Consider the following 19,213-nt stretch of genomic DNA (forward strand, 5'->3'; position numbering starts at 1 on the left):
GTATATACAAATCAAGCTTTAGTCAGAACATGAAGTTAAAATGAGATTTGTGAACTATTCCCGCAACAGTTTCAGAAAATTCAATAACCGTTTCTTCCATATCCTCCATAACCGTTTAGAGAACCACCATTAGAAGAACCATAGCCGATGTTACCTAGGTTTCCTCCATTGACGTATGAAGCTGATGTTAATCCAGGGGAAGCGACAACTCTTGTTACTATCGGAACGCTGTTGACTGAAAAAAGGGTACTTTGTGCAGATTCATTTTCTTTAAGCCTTCCAAACTTTCATTACATACCGATTCTTTGTTGTGTTATGCTGCTTGTTGCTACTGGAGCTGAATGAACTAAAGGCCCACTTGAAATCACACCTGTGCTGTAACCCCCTAAGGTGGAACTAGAATAACCCCCGGCTAATATTCCAGCGTTTACAGAGGCGCATAGGGCCACCAAAAGTCCTACAAAAATCTGTAATAAGGCAGAAAGGTTAAAAGACAATTCATATATTGAGATAAAGTAATATTATTTTTTCAAATTGTTCTACAACTCGAATTCCAACCAGAAAAAAAAAGAAATAGATAAATGTCTCAAAGAAAGGATGATAGTCTGTTTATTCAATCAAAATTTTAAAATATATTAAGACACCACAATTCAACAATAAAACATCCATGGATAATTGAAGCAGAAAACTACTCCTTATCATTCAGAAGGATTCACAGAATTGTTTCTTACCATTGGGTTCATTTTATCACTTTTTGTGGTACTGTTGAAGATACAATCAGCTTATGACTATGAGAATCACAACAGACTATTTATATGCCGTATTTTACCCCTGCTGAATTGAAATTTGATAACAATGCCCCATTTCGTCAAGCAAGTGTGAATTGAAATTTTTACTGTGAGTTAAAATATTCGATATATTAATGTTACCATAACCCTTATGTAAATTGATATAATATACGTTCTTATGTAGCTATTCGATCCTTCACTTCCCCGAACTACACAGATTATCTTTCGAAGACTGTAGATGATTGGTTTTCATGACATATATTGCTATAGATATTTTAGGCACCCTAATTTCACTCTATAACTTGATGGTTTTCCTCGATAAACCAGAAAAGAAATACTTTGGTCCTCCTCAAGGGAGCTGAAGGTCCGTGAAGATATAGGGTTTTCTCAATTATATCACTTTTTCCTGATACAAATTTGAAAATCCGAATCTAGTGGTATTTTGCATGATGAATCATGCGTGGGTGAAAAAACAGTGTATGAAGGGAAGAAGGTCATATTTAGGGGGCAATTCCGATCCCATGTTTTCATATTTTGAACTAAAGAATCTCCCCATGAAATATAATAACCACGGTCAACTCAATAAGCAAATAAAATGGTGAATGCGCTTCCACTAAGGATTCGCAACACTCAAGGTGGTTGACTAATTACTTGTATACGTAGGATAATGTCTATTATGATCACAACTTAATCAAGTTTCGCTAACTCTATAATCTTTGATCATTATAGATAATTAAATATATTTAGGTGTGCGAATTTAATTTAAAACGAAGTAAGAAGAATCTTTAATTGACACTCTTGACAGATCCGTTGACACTTGGCAAGCATTTTTAGGTTATGTGTAAATTTTTATTTTCGTTTTCGTTGTCTTAACTTTTCATTTTGAATTTTTGGTTGTTCTGTTCTTAAAGAACTTGTCAGGTTTTCAACTAGCAAGTAGTAGTAATATTATGTGTGCTTGAGTTATTCCAAATTGAAGTTCAGTTTATCACATTATCTTACGTTTGTTTATTTTTGCCAATGGTACAAATATATTCGGAGGTTTCAATGATATGTTGAATTTTTTTCGTAAACAAAGACATGGATATATTTATCTGAATGATTCTTTAGGTAAGTTTCACGGGAATACTGTTAAAATTAGCGAAAAATGACCTTGATTAAGAAATAAGCAACCTGTAGTATATCAATTAAACATCTAATTATCTTCAAATGTATGCTTCATTCTTTTTTATTAACATGCATAGATGAGGATATGCTTATTTAGGCAAACTGGCATAACTGTTCATTAACGCTTCGATGGAATTATAATTATTGTTCTGTAAATAATACTCTCTGAACTAGTTGGTGATGGTGACTTTGTTGTGAAGTGTTTTTGTCATTCTATACTGCAATAAAAAAAAATTTGGTGCAGGTACAGTTACTATTTTTGTCTTGCTTTTGACATAGATAAACATACGTGCACAAATAGAAGCGATAATCTATTTAATCATGTACCATAATCATTTCAAGATTCTGTTGGAAGTTGGAATCAGATTGCTTGCTGCGATACGTCCACATCATATGATTCTTGCCTTATCGTGTCAATAAATAATGGTGGATGCGCAAAATATAATTATATCGTTATGACCATTATTTACATTATGTACGGGGTCTACCTAAACTAAATTTTTTGAATCCACCTCAAGAACTCGATGGAATTTGGTGAAAAAATTGAATAACATGGAAAAATGGTGCCCTTTATCGAAACGTTTTGAGGGTTGTGAATTGAATAGGGAAAAATAAAAAAATCATACGACCATGAAACTCCAGAATGTTGCGTGCAATTCAATATTTGAGGAGAAGCAGTCGTAAGTCAAATGAGACAGTGGTGATGGATAAATCCGCCACAATCCTGGCCTAGTCAAAGCGGTTATTAGGGGAGAAAAGGGAGTGTTCTTTGCCCGGAAACGTAAAAATATCGCCGTGGAATCAGGATTTAGGGAGTGCCTCGGGGTAGATTAGATTTCGCGTTAATTATTGCGATTGCTGAAAAAAGTTGACAGGGAGAGACAAATGGGTTCACGAAACACGTACAGGCTGTTGCACCCTCTTTGGTGGAGTTGATTTTTTGAAAGGACTGGGAAAATACATATTCAAATGGTCCTAATCGCATTATTTGGATTTTTTAATCCATTTCTTTATATTTATGGACCTCTGCATGGATAGCTTGAAACTTTACAGACGCATTCATTCCTAGAAATAACATACTGATGCTACATGCATGAAAGAATAAAAATAATATCCACACTGACTTCTCGGAATTCGATGATTTCTCTATTTCCGGACATAGATTAACTTAATAAGTCTATGTTTCCGGGAATGTCATATAATTCAACCCAACATGTAGTTGAAAAAATGCTTTGTTATCGAAAATTCAACATATCCCACAGGAATATGAAGAAAAATCGAGTATTGAGTAGGTTACCTTGATTGGTGATCGAATGGACAAAGTTTTTCTCCTTTCAGTGGGTGAGCAATTATAAAAAATTACTTCATCTACATTCCATTAGAATAATTGGAGGCTTAGATCTCTATTATTCTTGAAACTTTTTATTATTCAACCCCGAAGCTTGCTCATACATTTTTTATCGATTTTTGATGCGATATTTCGAAATGTTTCTACAGTTGTCATCTTCTGTTCCAGAAGAAACATCAAGAAACTAAAAATTATAAGGTGTTTTTGCTGGAAATATAGCGATAAGATTATCTACTTTCTGCGTCCTTCAGGGTGGTATTCAATAACAATGCGTAACTAATAGTACGTTCGGTTGGTTTGATTTATCGTTATTCAATATCAGATTATACCGTGTTGTCGAAGCATAACGACTATCATCGTCTATAATGGATACAATTCTGCCTGAATTGAAGCTAAATTAGAGTCATTAGGATAAGAAACTGGACCTTGATTGCTCTCTTTCATTCTACTCCTCGTAGAACAGCAATTGTCGGCACAAGAAGCCCGCATTTCTTCTGTTATTCGCTACTTTAATTGTGGCAGGATGTGTGGACGATATTAAAGGCTTTATCTTCAGGGTAGCCCCAAAGAAAGAAGGTAATACCACGCCTGGAACATCTGACTCAAAAGGGCTGATGAAATTCGAGCTGTGTGTGCTCTAGCCCCATCCTGTTGTAAGCAAATGTCACCCAGATCGTGGAGAGGGTGTAGAAGGGTTATCACTTCTTGATTCCTCAAGTTGGAGAGCACAGGTTCTGATCGTGTTTGCAGAGGGGACAGAAACGTTGACAGGAACGTCGAAAGGCCTCGAAACGCGCTCAGATCACTGCCCACTGAAAACTACAGATCCTAAGGAACACAAAGAGCCCATCCGTACCTACCTGTCCCCTGCCACCTGTACTGTGTGGGGATCTTTCGCTTTGATTCAATAGTAACAAGAGTAATTATCCCTGTTTCTATCGCGGTTTCCAATTTTCCTACTCTTTAAAAGAATCAACGCTTTTCGCGCTTTCAGTTCAACAGTCCGTGAAAATTGGCGATAATTATCGCTCGATTAACGCCGATCTCTCCACGATAACGTCAAAGTGCCCCTTTCGGTCCGTTCCTGTGTCGATCTCGACCTTTTCCAGGTTCCGATTTTAACGAACCGTGTCCCCCATGACATTTCCCGGTGAAAGAACATATAAACCAGCGAAAAAAAGCTCCTAAAGGTGAGCGATCAATCGATATCCGGCGTGGCGGAAATGAAAGTTTCCGGATGTTGGTTCAGGTGAAACAATGAAATTACGTTGTTACCGCTGCCATCTTCATCTAGGAAGAAGGGGTCGGCTTCGACTTGGAGGCAGTGCTGAGAGATCCCAGTTGCCGCTGATGAAAATACGAGTAAAATACCTATTTTTCCTATCGAAACCTACCAATTTGTTTGGAGCTATGAAAACCAGCGAAAAATTCCTCCAAAATTAAATGAAGAAGAAAATTTGAAAGCCCTATGGCCCTCAAACCTGCGAGCTATTCTAACAAGCCCAAATTTAAGGTCACAAATAGTCGAATTTGAGAATGAATGAACACGTAATCGAGAAATCCTGAAAATGATGAGGTCACTTCAATTCGTCAAGACCAAACGGTTGCACAGAGGTCCATGAAATTTGGAGATTTTATACTAGAAGGGATACCGTTTCAGAATATGTACCACTTTTTGCTCTACCATGATTTTTCTGGGAAATACGCGTGTTCAAAGTTGACTTACCAAAAAGTCCGAAAAAGAAGGGACCATTTAAAATTTCGTCAAGACCGAACGGGTGGACAAAGGTCCATGAAATTTGGAGATTTTATACTACAAGGGATACCGTTTCAGAATATGTACCACTTTTTACTGTACCCTGATTTTTCTGGGAAATACGCGTGTTCAAAGTTGACTTACCAAAAAGTCTGAAAAAGAAGGGACCATTTAAAAATTCGTCAAGACCGAACGGGTGGACAAAGGTCCATGAAATTTGGAGATTTCATACTAGAAGGGATACCGTTTCAGAATATGTACCACTTTTTGCTCTACCATGATTTTTCTGGGAAATACGCGTGTTCAAAGTTGACTTACCAAAAAGTCCGAAAAAGAAGGGACCATTTAAAAATTCGTCAAGACCGAACGGGTGGACAGAGGTCCATGAAATTTGGAGATTTTATACTAGAAGGGATACCGTTTCAGAATATGTACCACTTTTTGCTGTACCATGTAAAGTTGACTTTCGAAAAATTCTGAAAAAGATGGGATCACTTAAAAATTCCTCTAGACCAAACGGTTACACTTAGGTGCATGAAATTTTCAGAGGATATTCTTGAGTAGTTTATCTAACTAGAAAAAAATTTAGAGGCCATTAAGAGAGGCATTGCTTTCTATCAGGACCACATACGTCTCTGGTGACTCCCCCGAAAATTTAAGAGCACGGATGGGAAGTTTTGACGCGTCCACCATACAGTCCGGACCTGGCACCAAGCGATCACCATGCCTTTCTTGCATTCCAGAACTTCCCCAGTGAAGTAAAATGGATTTCTTCTGTCCCCAACCTATTATAACATACTTATCTCGACTCTATACAAGTCGGGCGTCTTTTGAAAGGTGCCATCAATCTCGGAACGTCGAATAAAGTTCAATCCGCCACTGATCGCATGGTTAGCGTCCCGACGGCGCCCCAACCCCTTCCGGGCATCGGTTTTGTGACGGCCCAGAGTCAGTTGCTGGTGGCGGTGTAAACAATTAACACCTGCTCGTGATCCATCCATCACCTCCCTCGCCTTTCGTTTTTCTTCTCGTTTAGTTTCGAAACTGGCCAGATTTCACTTTCTGCGGTCCGTAGGAATGTGAATTATTCCGGTGTAAAGGGTATGTGCAGGTTTTGCACGCTTTTGTTGTGGACGTTGTTCTTGTAATATAATGAATGAATGGGTTGTGGATACGATTTTTCGACTCTGTGGTCTTCACGTGAAAATGTTCGGACTATTGTACATACACGAATAAAATTCAATCTGCTTGGGCACCCAAATTTGTTTTTTGTTAAAACTTGCTTATATTAGTAAAAACAATTATAACACTACAATTTTAATAGTTTACACTTTGATATAGGTGTCTGGATTCCCAGAAAGGAATAATAATAATCGTTGTAACATTTTTTAGTAAATCTACTTGAGTAAACTCGATGAAATTTGGTACAAGAATCGGAATTCTTTATCCCCACTAAAAATGACACTGAAGAATGCTTTAAACTTAAATAGACTTTAAATATTATTAAGAAAATGGACGTAAGAAAAGAAAGGCAGCTTTAAAAATGAAAAACACACTTAAATATCAAGAAATTTCTCATCAAGTCATATAAGGAATAGATTCAAAACTTTGAACACTTTATTCCACAGTATAAGTCTGTAAAAAGCTAAGATACATATGATATATTTGGAACCAAAGTCATCCATTTCACCTGAAAATTTTCATTTCCTCGATAGAAATTATTTTTTTCCGAATATGTCAATGAGAAAAATGTGAATCATACACAGAATTATGTTCTTTACATCTGTTCATCAAAACAAAGGCCCAAAAGGGGTGTTTTACATTGAAAGTATTTTTGAGTTCCTTATTCATAATCATAGTTTGGAATATGAATTGAATCACTCGATAATTTCGAGAATATGGGATGATTTAGTTTTTTGATTGATTTCCATAGCATTTCTTCCATTCGCGAACCTAAGATCATTTTTTGTTTATGTTCAGAGTGACGTTTTGGCACCCGAACTTAAAAATTAATGATCTGCTACGGTCCTATTTTTTTCTTGACTTTTCGCTCTTGAATTCTCCAAGACAATGAGCAGAATCGATTTAACTGTTTAGGAATGATAAGGGTTCCAACGAAACTCCCAATATCTCGGAAACTATTAGGCATAAAGATGTTTGAGTTGCCATTTCTCACTCCTCATATCATGGTCCTTCATTACCTCCCGATGGGTCATTCGTCAGAAATCACCCTGTAAAAGTTATCAACAATTTCTCGAAAAATCAGCGAGCAAAGTCCGAAGATTGGCGGTTAGTTATTCACTTCGTGTTCTTTCATGAAAAATGAAACTGATCGATATAATCTGGAAATAAGGTGAAGTTCATTCCTCCTCAATCAATCCGATATTGTTCAGTTCCCATGAGAAACAGCGACTTATGAATTTTTTATTCGAAAAGTAGTCGAAACCTAGTCCGAAATGATATTTTGAGGCGATTGGTTTTTCAATATTAATCGTGGTTCTGATTGAATGGAAAATAGAGGTAAAAATGTTTTCGGGACACTCTGTATATCCCAATGAATAACTTAATTTACCTGGAAATACGTTCAAGCACCTCATCGTTATCATCAATTACTCACGAACGACTTAAATATCCCAAAATAGTTGCCGTTTTCCATCTATACGATAACGTAATTTAATAGAACAAAATCGACGTGGAGTTTCTATGTACTTAGTGTCTCCAAGTGATCATAAAAGCACCATTACAAGACTCATGTGAGTGAAAGTAATCGATTCTGTTGTTTTGATGCAGTGTCACAAATTGACGGCCTTCGATATTTAATTTGAACCCCGACTCCAACATGTATGCCCACATTTTATCTCGTACATTTTCACCATTCTGTCGTTTCGATGAAGGATGATAATGCTTCGTTTGAAAGTAAGTGGAGTCATTCTAAAAAATGAGTTGTTGTAACTTGAAAAGCTTTTTGATGTAATAAAATTCATTGTTCCAGTTCTCTACTCGAATATTGTGTATGTGTATGAATGAAACATCCTGTATACTGTATAAGCTAGTAATTAGTTTTGAAGAAAATTTTGAACCTCGTATTAATAAACGAAGCATTTGCGGTAAAAATTATACAGCAATCTTTTTTTTCATGCAGAATCACCCCTGAAGTTTGTCGCACTTATTCACTAACACTCTGTATAAGACTGCATGTTTATGTGAGCATGTGCATTAAAATTTGTGGTTTATCTGGCAAGTAAATTTTTTTAGAGACTCTCGCAACTGGTGGTTTTTTTTTACCAGAGGGAATTTGAGATACATACACAAATCACATGCGCTTGCAGTTAAATATAAAATTTTCAGCACTGAAATAGTGGCAAGCTACTCTTAGTAATAGAATTTCATCGCGTTCTCATATAATATTTCCTGAATCAATCAATTCAAATCAATTCTTTCCTTCGGAAATCTCAACAATAAAAAAAAACCAATTTCAGTAATTTACTGTTGTAATTTATGTACATTGTATCGAGAAAACGAAAGAATGACCCCTTAGGTGCATGCCGCCACAATCAAGACTTAATCATGCTAAGTGCTTCGTAAAACGAACAATCTCAGAAATATTTCGTCGCAAACCTTTCCACTCCAATTTCTTCTTCTCACTCTTCGAACTCTTTCTTCAACGCTTCGTAAATAATCCGCTTTCCCGCTATATGTAGCCAAGACATGCGATCGCCGAAAAAAAAACACCATTCGACCCCGAGCACTTGGTGCGGCACTAAATCGATGTTCATTGTTGCATACAGGGTGTTCGCTGAGGAAAGCCCGCAGGACGAATGCCAGATCACAACATAGAACTTGGTCGGCTATCCAAAACCAGCTCCAAGGCGGAAACTATCGGACCCAACGCTGCCGAAGGTACCGTTTGCACTTGTGCTTCACTCTCACTTCTTTTTCTTCTTTAATTTATGTATATTGATATTTTTTTTTCTTCATGTTTGTCCGTTCGGAGATACAAAAACCTTTGTTATCTGAACTGCTCATAAATTTTAGTCGATTGTGCATACATCATGGGGGTGGAAGAGCAAGAGCTACAAGATTGGCTAACTGCAACGAAATCGAACATTCTACAGATTTTGGGCCCTAAATTTGCTTCTAGGGCCCACAGTTAGCTTAGTCCGTCACTGTATAACGCAAAAGCAAATTGACCAGTCGTGAACGGGATTTTTTATGGTTGTAGCTGATTTTAGTGTGATTTGATGCTTATTTTTTTTTGACACCCACTGGGAATCTTTGAGTCGTACCAATATTTCAACAGTAGATTCTTGAGGTCAAAAGAAACACCTTTTTCACCCTGAAAAAAAAAGATATAGCCATTTTCATAATGAGCTGTGTCACCCTTGGAAAAACAAAATTACCTTCAGAATAACTAGCTAAATCTATGTCATGACACAACTTTGGATCTTTTAAGAAGAGTTGTTGTAACGTGGTTACCTCGGAGAAAACTTATCTTCGAGCGCCAGCTATTCTTTTCACTAGGAAGAATAGCAAACCTACCAGAGTAGCTGCTAGTCGGAGACAGAGTTCGCTGTTATCTAGGGTAGTAGCGATAACGAAGTAGTCAAAATCAAGTTATGTACCCCAAGAGCTAACGCTCCATGACTGATAGCGAAGAAAAGGTCTATTTTGAGCGCAACTACGGGATTTCACTGACGACGAGCGGTATCTCTTATTCCTTACCCCAAGGGCTTACGCGCCATGACTGCTAGAAAAGAAGAGATTTCGGATTCAACGCTTGTGACGCGGAACGCGAACAGAGGGGTTGACGGGACTTTCCCTTCAGTACCCCAAGGGCTTACGCACCATGACTGATAGCGAAGGGAAAAGCAGACTCGCGAAACAGGGTAAAGTACGATAAAATATAACAGAAAACGATACAGTACAGCAGTGTCAAAGAAATAACCGGTGTAGGTCTAATAAAGAAATTGAACAGTAAAGACGGAGACCTACCTCCTTTATTTCAGGCACTCGCGGAAAACAAACGAAAACTAAAAATTATTTCCTAAGAGCACTAATACTCGCAACACAAAATTATTTCTAAAATCGTTGAACGGCTTGTCGTACACACAATTAAAGTCGGATCGCAGAGAAAAGATAATACGGAGTTAAAAATCTGAAAATTCCAGAATGCGACAAGAATGAAAAACGTCGTCAGCTCCGGTTTATCGCATATCAACATCAGAACAACGTTAAACACAGATAAACGGTTTTTTACATACTTTTTAATTTTTGAACATCAAATAAGTAAGATACTTTTATTTTAGAAAACGTTCAAATATTCATCAGATAGCGTCCAACTTAGTTTCAAGAGTTCTTTGAATTTTTGGTATTTTAATGGTACGAATGGCTTATAATGAGAAAAATGAAAGACGAAGGTGATATCTTGTATTCGAAAAAGATTCATCAAATAAATGAAAGATCACATTCCGAAATTCATATCATTCGATAAAACCGTTGGTGAGATAGATCTTAAAGTAATTTTTTATGGTTTTTCAACAGCCTGTATCTTTTGAACCGAGCCGATTCCGAAAAAATGGTAAAGGTAAAAAGTGTTTCTTTTGACCTCAAGAAGTAAAAACATATACATATATCAGTTAAAAAATTTCGAACCATTCTCATGCATCTTGATAGTCGGGCAAACGCGCGCCAAAAATTTCAAACGCGACCGCCTCGAGCGACGGTAACCCTGGGAAACGTTCTGACGTCGGAAAATCGATATCAAGCCGAATCGCGCCCACTGCACTTCATGTGCCAGATTTTCCACGTACGGTCGTGGTGTGCGAAAATGCATTCGACGATCTGGCCGACAAATATGTGACCGTCCGGCGTACCCGAAATTACCACGATGGCGTTTTATTCGTCCGTGTACACCAATTTACGGCTGCGATTCTGCTGCAGAAGCTGTAAGTCCTCACCGACCAATGTGGCTGTTTTTGTGCTTGTTCGCTTGAGGGTCTGTTTGTTTTTTATCGCTATCAGCAGAGTTCTGGTATGTTGTAGATGGTATAGCGTTAACGAACGGCTGATTTGATTCTTCAGTTTCACGAAGTTTTGCGTTTTGAATGCCCGGTACTTATTGCGACACTTAATTACTCTCTGGTTTGATTTATCGCTGTATATCCAATCGATATAATATTCGTTATGCATGCTGGAAACTTGCAGCAACCATTCATAGTCTATGATGAGTTTTTCGGTGGAAAATGAATGTAAAATTTATGTTAACACCTGTTGCAACCCAACAGAGCAACGCCTTCATCTTGACGTCATGATCCCCTTTGAAATCTCAGTTCAGGGATTGGGATTTATATGTCACATCATGAAAAAAACATATGGAATGGCATAAAGGCCATTTGACGACCCAGAGAAAGTAGGACATCCACGTGTCTTCGTTTCTTAAGGGTAGAACGATAAATCACTTCAATTCTCATTGAGACCCTCTTTGTCAAACATAAGAAAGACCATATTCCGTTCTTTGTAAACGAAAAACCAATTTATAATCAATCGATTATATTTGTAATACTGGAGGAAGCTTCACAAATGCACTGCGAGGAAACAGCTGTTTCTGTTTTGCAGTAAATGAACTTTTCACCAAGCTTAATTGTTTCAAAACAAGTCCTAGTTTGAGAGGGATGAAAACTGTAGCTAAGATCGATTTTTTCTCTCGTTATCTCAATAGTGTTCTGCTGTCGTAAATATTTAGTATCTTGACGTGAAAATGATATATTTCCTGAATGCATTTGCCATATGTTAGCTGAAGCATTGATCGGTATAATCCACAGTAATGGAAATGGTCCAATAAATCATACCTTAACGTTTTTAAGCGATGATTCGAGTTAAAATAGTCTTTTCTGGCATTTCGTTTATTACCACAAAACTCAAGCAACTTTACTTCATGCAGAGCTATGTTATACGATGCTCTCATCTGATATTTCGAAATGTTGAAGTTTCTTCACGCTCTTATCGGTTTGTGGTTTTCGTTTCAATGTGAATTCCGGGTTTAACATTCATTATTTTACCAGCATTTCGTTTACCAGAGTAGAGCAGCTCACACATCTACCTAGTACTATAATTCTTCCTCACGATTTTCAATAATTAGATACGAGGTGTAATTTTTGAACTGGTTTAGATCGCAACAGCTTGCTGGCCAAATCACTCACCAGAGAAGTCACGATCTTCATGAAAATCTCGTAACTTGGTCTTTGTTTCCTCCTAAAACCTCAGGTATTCCCCTTAGAAAAACTTCAAGGAGTTCTCATACACTAATCTGCAGCTAAATCCGTCTTCTACAGATATTCAGAGCCTCTGTATAATTTGAAATATTGAATTAGGAGGTTTCTGGGTAAACCCATTTGTTGGAGGGTATAATGCGATTTAAATTCCACCCTTACTCGTACCGAAGCCAAACCAACGAAATAACTATCATCAAAGTGATGTAGAAACATGACAGCAAACACTGATTCACTATCAAATATTTCGTCTTTCAGTTGACTTATCCTCCGGCTAATTATCCTTTTCCATTTATTTACTTTGGCTCGGAAAATAGCGGGTAGTGTAAATATTTGGTCGATATGATCAATAGGGTTATGAAGGAAACGATGATTCAAAGGCTGGCGAGATTTTGTGCCTGCTTCATGTTTTGTTGTTCTACTCTACTCCCTAATGTCGCTGTTTGTTCTGCTTTGTCTCGATGCGGAGTTACTTTTCCGAGGAGGAAAATGTCACTGTCCCAGTAGCTTTCCAGCGTTACGTTTAGATGTTTGAAACCTTCCTACAGCCCGAATTGGTAAGGCTTGGTGAAGAACACGATCTGTGTGACATCTGGTTCTAGCAGGATGCGGCTACAACCCACACAGCTCAAATTTCATCATCTGTTTTGAAAACAGATGTTCTTTGGGGTGGTCAGCATCATCTGAGACTTCTTTCTTCTGGGTTTCTTTGAAGATGAGGTCTTTAAACATCGTCCACACACCCTGCTACAACTCGAGCAGCCAAAACCGAAGAAATCCGGGCCATATCGCTCGCTGTATGACGAAAAGTGGTCGAATTGAAAGAGTATCCTCTCAATATTACTGCCATTCTTCTCGCCATGTGAAACCAAGGAAATGTTTGGTTCCAGATGACCCAGACGGCGCCGTTTCATCTACACTGGACCGAGAAACGGAAACGGGTGACATCAGGGCGCCTGGCGAGGACAGGGTGATATTCATCAATCGGGTCCAGCCGCCTGTACCCAAATTTTGCAACAACAGGATTTCAACAGCCAAATATAGGTATCGCAATACGTTCTAGCCTAACACCTTGGTCTTTACGAGTGTTCTTTCTTTCAGTATTATCAGATTCATCCCACTCTTCTTGTTCGAACAGTTTCGAAGATGGGCGAATTGCTTCTTTCTGATGATAGCCTTACTCCAGCAGATACCAGACGTGTCGCCAACTGGAAGATACACCACTTTGGTGCCTCTGCTTTTCATATTGTCTGTATCCGCCCTCAAAGAAATCGTAGAAGATATAGTAAGTAACTCCCTAGTATCTGGAAAATCATATCAAAGAAAGCCCTGTCATACTGGCTCAGGATCAAAGCATACAGATATAGTCTTGTCATTGCGAATTTGATGTTTTTCATTCATATAAACAGGGTTGCCTTGTTCTAGAAAAGACATCGTGCAGATGACGAAACGAATCACAGCAAAGTGGATGTGCTGAGGGACAACAGCTGGGTTCTGGTGAGGTGGAAAGACGTGATTGTCGGCGATCTGGTCAGGGTGACCAACAACAAGTTTTTTCCCGCCGACATGGTCCTCTTGTCGTCGAGGTGAGTTGACTCGGAATCCAAGGACGTTCTTCTATCGATGTCTTCCTTCTAGCGAACCACAAGGTATCAGTTTCATCGAGACCGCCAATCTGGACGGAGAGACCAACCTCAAGATAAGGCAGGCGCTTCCGAGCACGCATAAACTGACCACGATAGCCGATCTGAGGAGTCTGTACGGTACCATCGAATGCGAGCCTCCAAACAGACATCTGTACGAGTTTACGGGAGTTTTGAGGCAGGCTAATAAGAAGTAAGTGGTCGAATAACATCGATGAATCGAGTAAAGATCCTCCAACATAGGCCTTCTTCATTTAAAATGAAATCCACGTCTAGGGCGGAGCCGTTGGGTCCAGATCAAATTCTGTTACGTGGCGCCATGCTGAGAAACACCTCTTGGGTATTCGGCATCGTGATCTACACCGGTCACGAGACCAAACTGATGCGCAACTCCACCATGGTACCCCTGAAGCGATCCAGCATAGACAAACTGACCAACGTGCAGATCCTGCTGCTGTTCGGCATCCTGCTATCGATGTGCCTGCTATGCGCCATCTGCAACGTACTCTGGACCAAGAAACATCTAACAACGGACTGGTACCTCGGTCTCGAAGGTATAATGACGGATTGTTCGTGGCTGTTCAAAAAGTGTATATCGTCTGTTGCAGGTGGTATAACTCAGCTCTTCTTCTACAATCTTCTAACCTTTGTGATTTTATTCAATAATCTGATTCCGATATCCCTTCAGGTCACTTTGGAAGTGGTCCGTTTCATTCAGGTAAACATCGATTCTGGCATTCTCGACGAGGTTTTCGTTGAACGATGATGGATGATCAAGGGTTTGGCTTCGGATTAAGCATTCATAATTCTCTTTCTCTTGGTCATATAGGCAGTTTTCCTTCTGCATGAAAGTTGGAAAGACTCAGACTAGAAGACAGCTGAAGGAACCGCAACCATCCATCATTGTTCTAGGCTCTTTTTTCCAGATATCGGGAACTTTTAAGCGCCCGTTTTCAACCAGTTTGATTCTGTGAATTTTTAGGCGATTTTCATCAACCAAGATCTAGAAATGTACGATCCGGAATCGGATACGCCAGCCCTGGCTAGAACGTCCAACCTGAACGAAGAGCTGGGTCAAGTGAAGTACATTTTCTCCGATAAAACTGGCACGTTAACGAGGAACATAATGGAATTCAAAAAATGCGCGGTTGGTAGTGAGATTTATCTGATTGCGGACACTTTGGAAGATTCCACTTTGTACAAGGTAAGATTGTGTATGAGAACTCTTCATATATCTCGAATGTTTCTCCCTAATGTTGGGTAATCACCTCACATAGACATACACTGCGCAAAATAATTAACGCACATTCTGAAAATCTCAATTTTAATGAAAGTTAACTCTACATTGACTTTATAACTTATTTTTTATGTTCTCTCGGGAAGGTTTTGAATGAAACCAGACACATTAAATGGAAGAAAAATTCAGGATTTCACCGTTTCTTATGTGAAAGAAGAGAAATGAACAATTTTCAAAATACTGAAATGCTGATAAGTGATTTAATACTTGGTTTTTCCACCCCTTGCGTTAATTACAGCTCGGCAACGACGGTTCATACTCAAAACGAGTGATCTTAAAATGTTCTGATCTAATCCTTCCCAGATTTCTCCGAGTTGGATTCCTAAGTCACTAAGAGTAGCTGGATGATTTTCTGAACTTCTCAGCCTTCTATTGAGGTTGTCCCAAACCTGCTCAATCGGATTGAGATCTAGACTTCTTGCTGGCCATTCCATTCGAGAGACTTCAACCTCTTCGAGGTACTCCTGAACGATGCGCGCACGATGGGGTCTGGCATTATCGTCCATAAAAATGAAATTTTCACCAATGTATGGGGCAAATGGCACTACATGCTCTTCAAGAATGTTCCTTATATACTTATTAGCATTCATAGCTCCATTATCAAAGACCACTAGGTCTGTGCGAGCAGTCAAAGATATTCCACCCCATACCATAATCGATCCTCCCCCGAAACCAGTAGTATTCAGGAAATTGCACTGAGCATATCTTTCATGTGGACGTCTGTATACAAAGGAACGTCGATCTCAATGGTAGAGGCAGAATCTAGACTCATCTGTGAAGAGAACTCTTTCCCAATCGGCCTCTTCCCAATGGATATGCTCTCTCGCAAAATCCAAACGCGCCCTCCGATGGGCTGGGGTAAGAGCTGGGCCTCTTGCCTTAAATCATATTCTCTGAGGCGATTTCTTATTGTCTGAGTGCTAATTTGCACCTTATGAGTTTGCTCAAGCTAAATTGGAAGGAGGCGAGTGGTTGCAAACCGTTGTCTCAACGAAGAAACTCTCAAGTAACGTTCTTGAATGGCAGTTGTTACCCGTGGTCTACCCTGTCCTGGTCTTCGGACATTCATACTTGTCTCCCTGAATCGCTGCAACATTCTGGACACACTTGTATGGGAAACTCGAAACCTCTCTGCAATTCTTGTGTATGTCCACCCATCTTCTCGCAAAACTACCGCTTGGACACATTCCTCTTGGGTCAAATTGCGTGTTTCGCATTGCATAGCGATCGAGTGTAGAAAATCAAATGAAAGATAAAAATAATTATCATTGAGAACACCTTCAGTTGTAAAATAAATTTCCATAACGTGCGTTAATTTTTTTGCGCAGTGTGTAAACTGCTCGTCAAAAGTTCAGGATATGGATGTTTCTGTTTTGATCTTTGATTACATAAACTATTATCGAAAGTTTTGTCTTTTTAAAAATGAAACGATCGCACTTCTGACCCACCAGGACCTCCAGAGAGGCAACAGCCAATCGGAACTGATCAGGGAGCTGCTCGTCATACTCTCGGTCTGCCATACCGTCATACCGGAGAACATGAACGACGGTTCACTGGTCTACCACGCAGCCTCCCCCGACGAACGAGCCCTCGTCTACGGCGCCTCCAAGTTCGGCTACGAGTTCAGGAACAGGACGCCCGATTTCGTGGAGATCAGCGCGATGGGCGTGACCGAGAGGTACCAGATATTGACGGTGTTGGAGTTCACGTCGGCCAGGAAGAGGATGTCGGTGATCGTGCGCGATCCCGCCGGCAGGATAAAGCTGTTCTGCAAGGGCGCCGACACGGTGATCTACGAGCGATTGGACGGCGGCGGCAAGGAGCACGCCGATATTTTGCTGAGGCACCTGGAGCACTTCGCCACCGAAGGTTTGAGGACCTTGTGTTACGGCGTGTCGGAGCTGAAGAAGCAGGACTACGAGGAGTGGCAGGAGTTGTATCATAAGGCTTCCATATCGCTGCAGCACAGGGAAGGTTAGTTAGGTCGGGAGGTTTTTGGGTATATCAAGCTCATTTCTTGCTATCTCACTTCACCAGAAAAATTGGAGGAAGCTGCCAACTTGATTGAGACAAAACTGAAACTGATCGGGGCTACGGCTATTGAGGACAAACTGCAAGATGGCGTGCCAGAAACGATAGCCGCTCTTCTACAGGCCGACATAAATATCTGGGTCTTGACAGGCGACAAGCAGGAGACTGCCATCAACATCGGCTACTCCTGTCGACTTTTGTCCCAATCGATGCACCATGTTATCCTGAACGAAGAGAGTCTAGACGTGAGTATTAACAATTTTCTATTAACAAATAATAATTATGCTCATGCTTGAAAACCGAAATTCTTCTCAAGAATTAAAATTAAATAAGAAGCATTCAAAACAAGAGAATTTTTCTAAGACGGGGTGCATTATTCATTAAAAAAAATGCGACTTCGTTACACCCCCCCACGTGCGCAGAAAAATTCAATCCACGAAGAAATAGTGGAGTGAATTTTTCAGGTTAGAAACTGCCAAGTCCGGTCCGGGACTCTAATAGTAACGGCAAGACGATTGAGATCGGATTTACATTAAATAAATGACGAAAGTGGTCTAGAACTCGCCTAGCCTATCTACTACTGAGCTTCAGATGACCCGAGAGGCCCTCTGGAGCATATAATAAAGTTTGAATTGGATAATTTTATTATTTTCGATATGAACCATATACGTGTGATCATAGATGAGGGTAGAGAGGCTACAAGAGTTCTGGCCCAACTTTGGTCACTTGGCTTTATCGAAATTCACCACAAGTGCTCCAGAACTCTTCTAGTTTCTACTTAATCCTTCCAGATGACCCGTGAGGCCATCCTGAAGCACATAATGGACATGGGAGACCCCATAGGAAAACACCAGGAAATCGCCCTGATCGTCGACGGAAAGACCTTGAAATACGCCCTGAGCTGCGAGCTGCGCAACGACTTCCTCAAGCTCTGCATCTCCTGCAAGGTGGTGATATGCTGCCGCGTCTCCCCCATGCAGAAAGCCGAGGTGGTCGAGTACGTGACCAAGTACACCAACACGGTAACGCTGGCCATCGGGGACGGCGCCAACGACGTGGCCATGATCCAGAAGGCGCACGTGGGCGTCGGTATCTCGGGCATGGAGGGGCTGCAGGCGGCCTGCGCGTCCGACTACAGCATTGCGCAGTTCCGGTTCTTGCTGAGGCTGCTGCTGGTCCACGGTTCCTGGAACTACTCGAGGATGTGCAAGCTGATCCTGTACAGTTTCTACAAGAATATCTGTCTGTACGTGATCGAACTGTGGTACGCCATCTACTCCGGATGGTCGGGGCAGATCTTGTTCGAGCAGTGGTCTATAGGTAAGTTACTGTACTGAATGTATGTATCAAATTGGAAAATTGTGGTTCCGATAATGCGAGCTAGTCATGAACAAGCGTAGGAAAATCGCAGAGAAGTCTAAACGGTTTCGGTATCATTGTCCCTCATAAGTACAGTGTAGTGTGTAACGTGGTTACCTCGGAGAAAACTTATCTCGAGCGCCAGCTATTCTTTTCACTAGGAAGAATAGCAAACCTTCCAGAGTAGCTGCTGCTCGGAGACAGAGTTCGCTGTTATCTAGGGTGGTAGCGATAACGAAGTAGTCAAAATCAAATTATGTACCAGTTTATTCACACCTTCGGAAACTGATTATATATACAACGGAAATATGTGTAGGTATGAAATATGAGCGAATCGATCAGCAACCATACATTCTGGAAATTGTATCCGATCACGAGCACTTTGTAAAGTTTATACCGGGTACAGTGACAAATCAAAGGTTGTCCAATAAAATGCGCCAACCAGAACTGACGAAATGGACACCAAGGATGACCTCGCGAAGTGAAATGACTTGCTATACGGTATCGGGATGTAATTAATTGTATTTCTCCAGAAATGAAAAGAAACACAACCAGG

General features: G+C 40.1%; 2 protein-coding genes across 12 annotated transcripts in view; one reads left to right on the forward strand and one right to left on the reverse strand.

The window, feature by feature from the left end:
• LOC123310611 lies at positions 1-2,297 on the reverse strand. Of its 2 annotated transcripts, none has more exons than XM_044894183.1 (3): positions 2,283-2,297; positions 299-467; positions 1-235 (listed from the first exon to the last, which is right to left on the reverse strand). In XM_044894183.1, the coding sequence occupies exons 1-3, from the start codon at positions 2,289-2,291 to the stop codon at positions 81-83; spliced, it is 333 nt and encodes a 110-aa protein (XP_044750118.1). In that variant the 5' UTR covers positions 2,292-2,297; the 3' UTR covers positions 1-80. The 2 variants fall into 2 exon arrangements, with proteins under 2 accessions (XP_044750118.1, XP_044750117.1); XM_044894182.1 differs by lacking the exon at positions 2,283-2,297 and adding an exon at positions 732-1,042.
• The window catches only part of LOC123310608 (probable phospholipid-transporting ATPase IA), a 25,271-nt gene continuing 7,709 nt past the window's right edge, over positions 1,652-19,213 (forward strand). For 3 of the 10 annotated variants that reach the window (XM_044894178.1, XM_044894180.1, XR_006537383.1), the window contains exons 1-12: positions 1,653-1,898; positions 8,848-8,959; positions 13,218-13,371; positions 13,429-13,612; positions 13,753-13,913; positions 13,966-14,163; positions 14,247-14,524; positions 14,579-14,688; positions 14,953-15,174; positions 16,719-17,241; positions 17,305-17,543; positions 18,090-18,618. In XM_044894178.1, the coding sequence (XP_044750113.1) occupies positions 8,878-8,959; positions 13,218-13,371; positions 13,429-13,612; positions 13,753-13,913; positions 13,966-14,163; positions 14,247-14,524; positions 14,579-14,688; positions 14,953-15,174; positions 16,719-17,241; positions 17,305-17,543; positions 18,090-18,618 (2,680 nt within the window). In that variant the 5' untranslated portion in view covers positions 1,653-1,898; positions 8,848-8,877. The other 7 variants (XM_044894177.1, XM_044894171.1, XM_044894173.1 and 4 more) reach the window with 6 other exon arrangements.

Source organism: Coccinella septempunctata, chromosome 3 (assembly GCF_907165205.1).
Source record: "Coccinella septempunctata chromosome 3, icCocSept1.1, whole genome shotgun sequence".
Classification (NCBI taxonomy): domain Eukaryota; kingdom Metazoa; phylum Arthropoda; class Insecta; order Coleoptera; family Coccinellidae; genus Coccinella; species Coccinella septempunctata.

Bases quoted from the DNA above. Each gene is read 5' to 3' on its own strand.
- LOC123310611 (XM_044894182.1), bottom strand. The intron at 236-298 runs GTATGTAATGAA...CCCTTTTTTCAG, and splicing joins CATAACACAACAAAGAATCG to TCAACAGCGTTCCGATAGTA.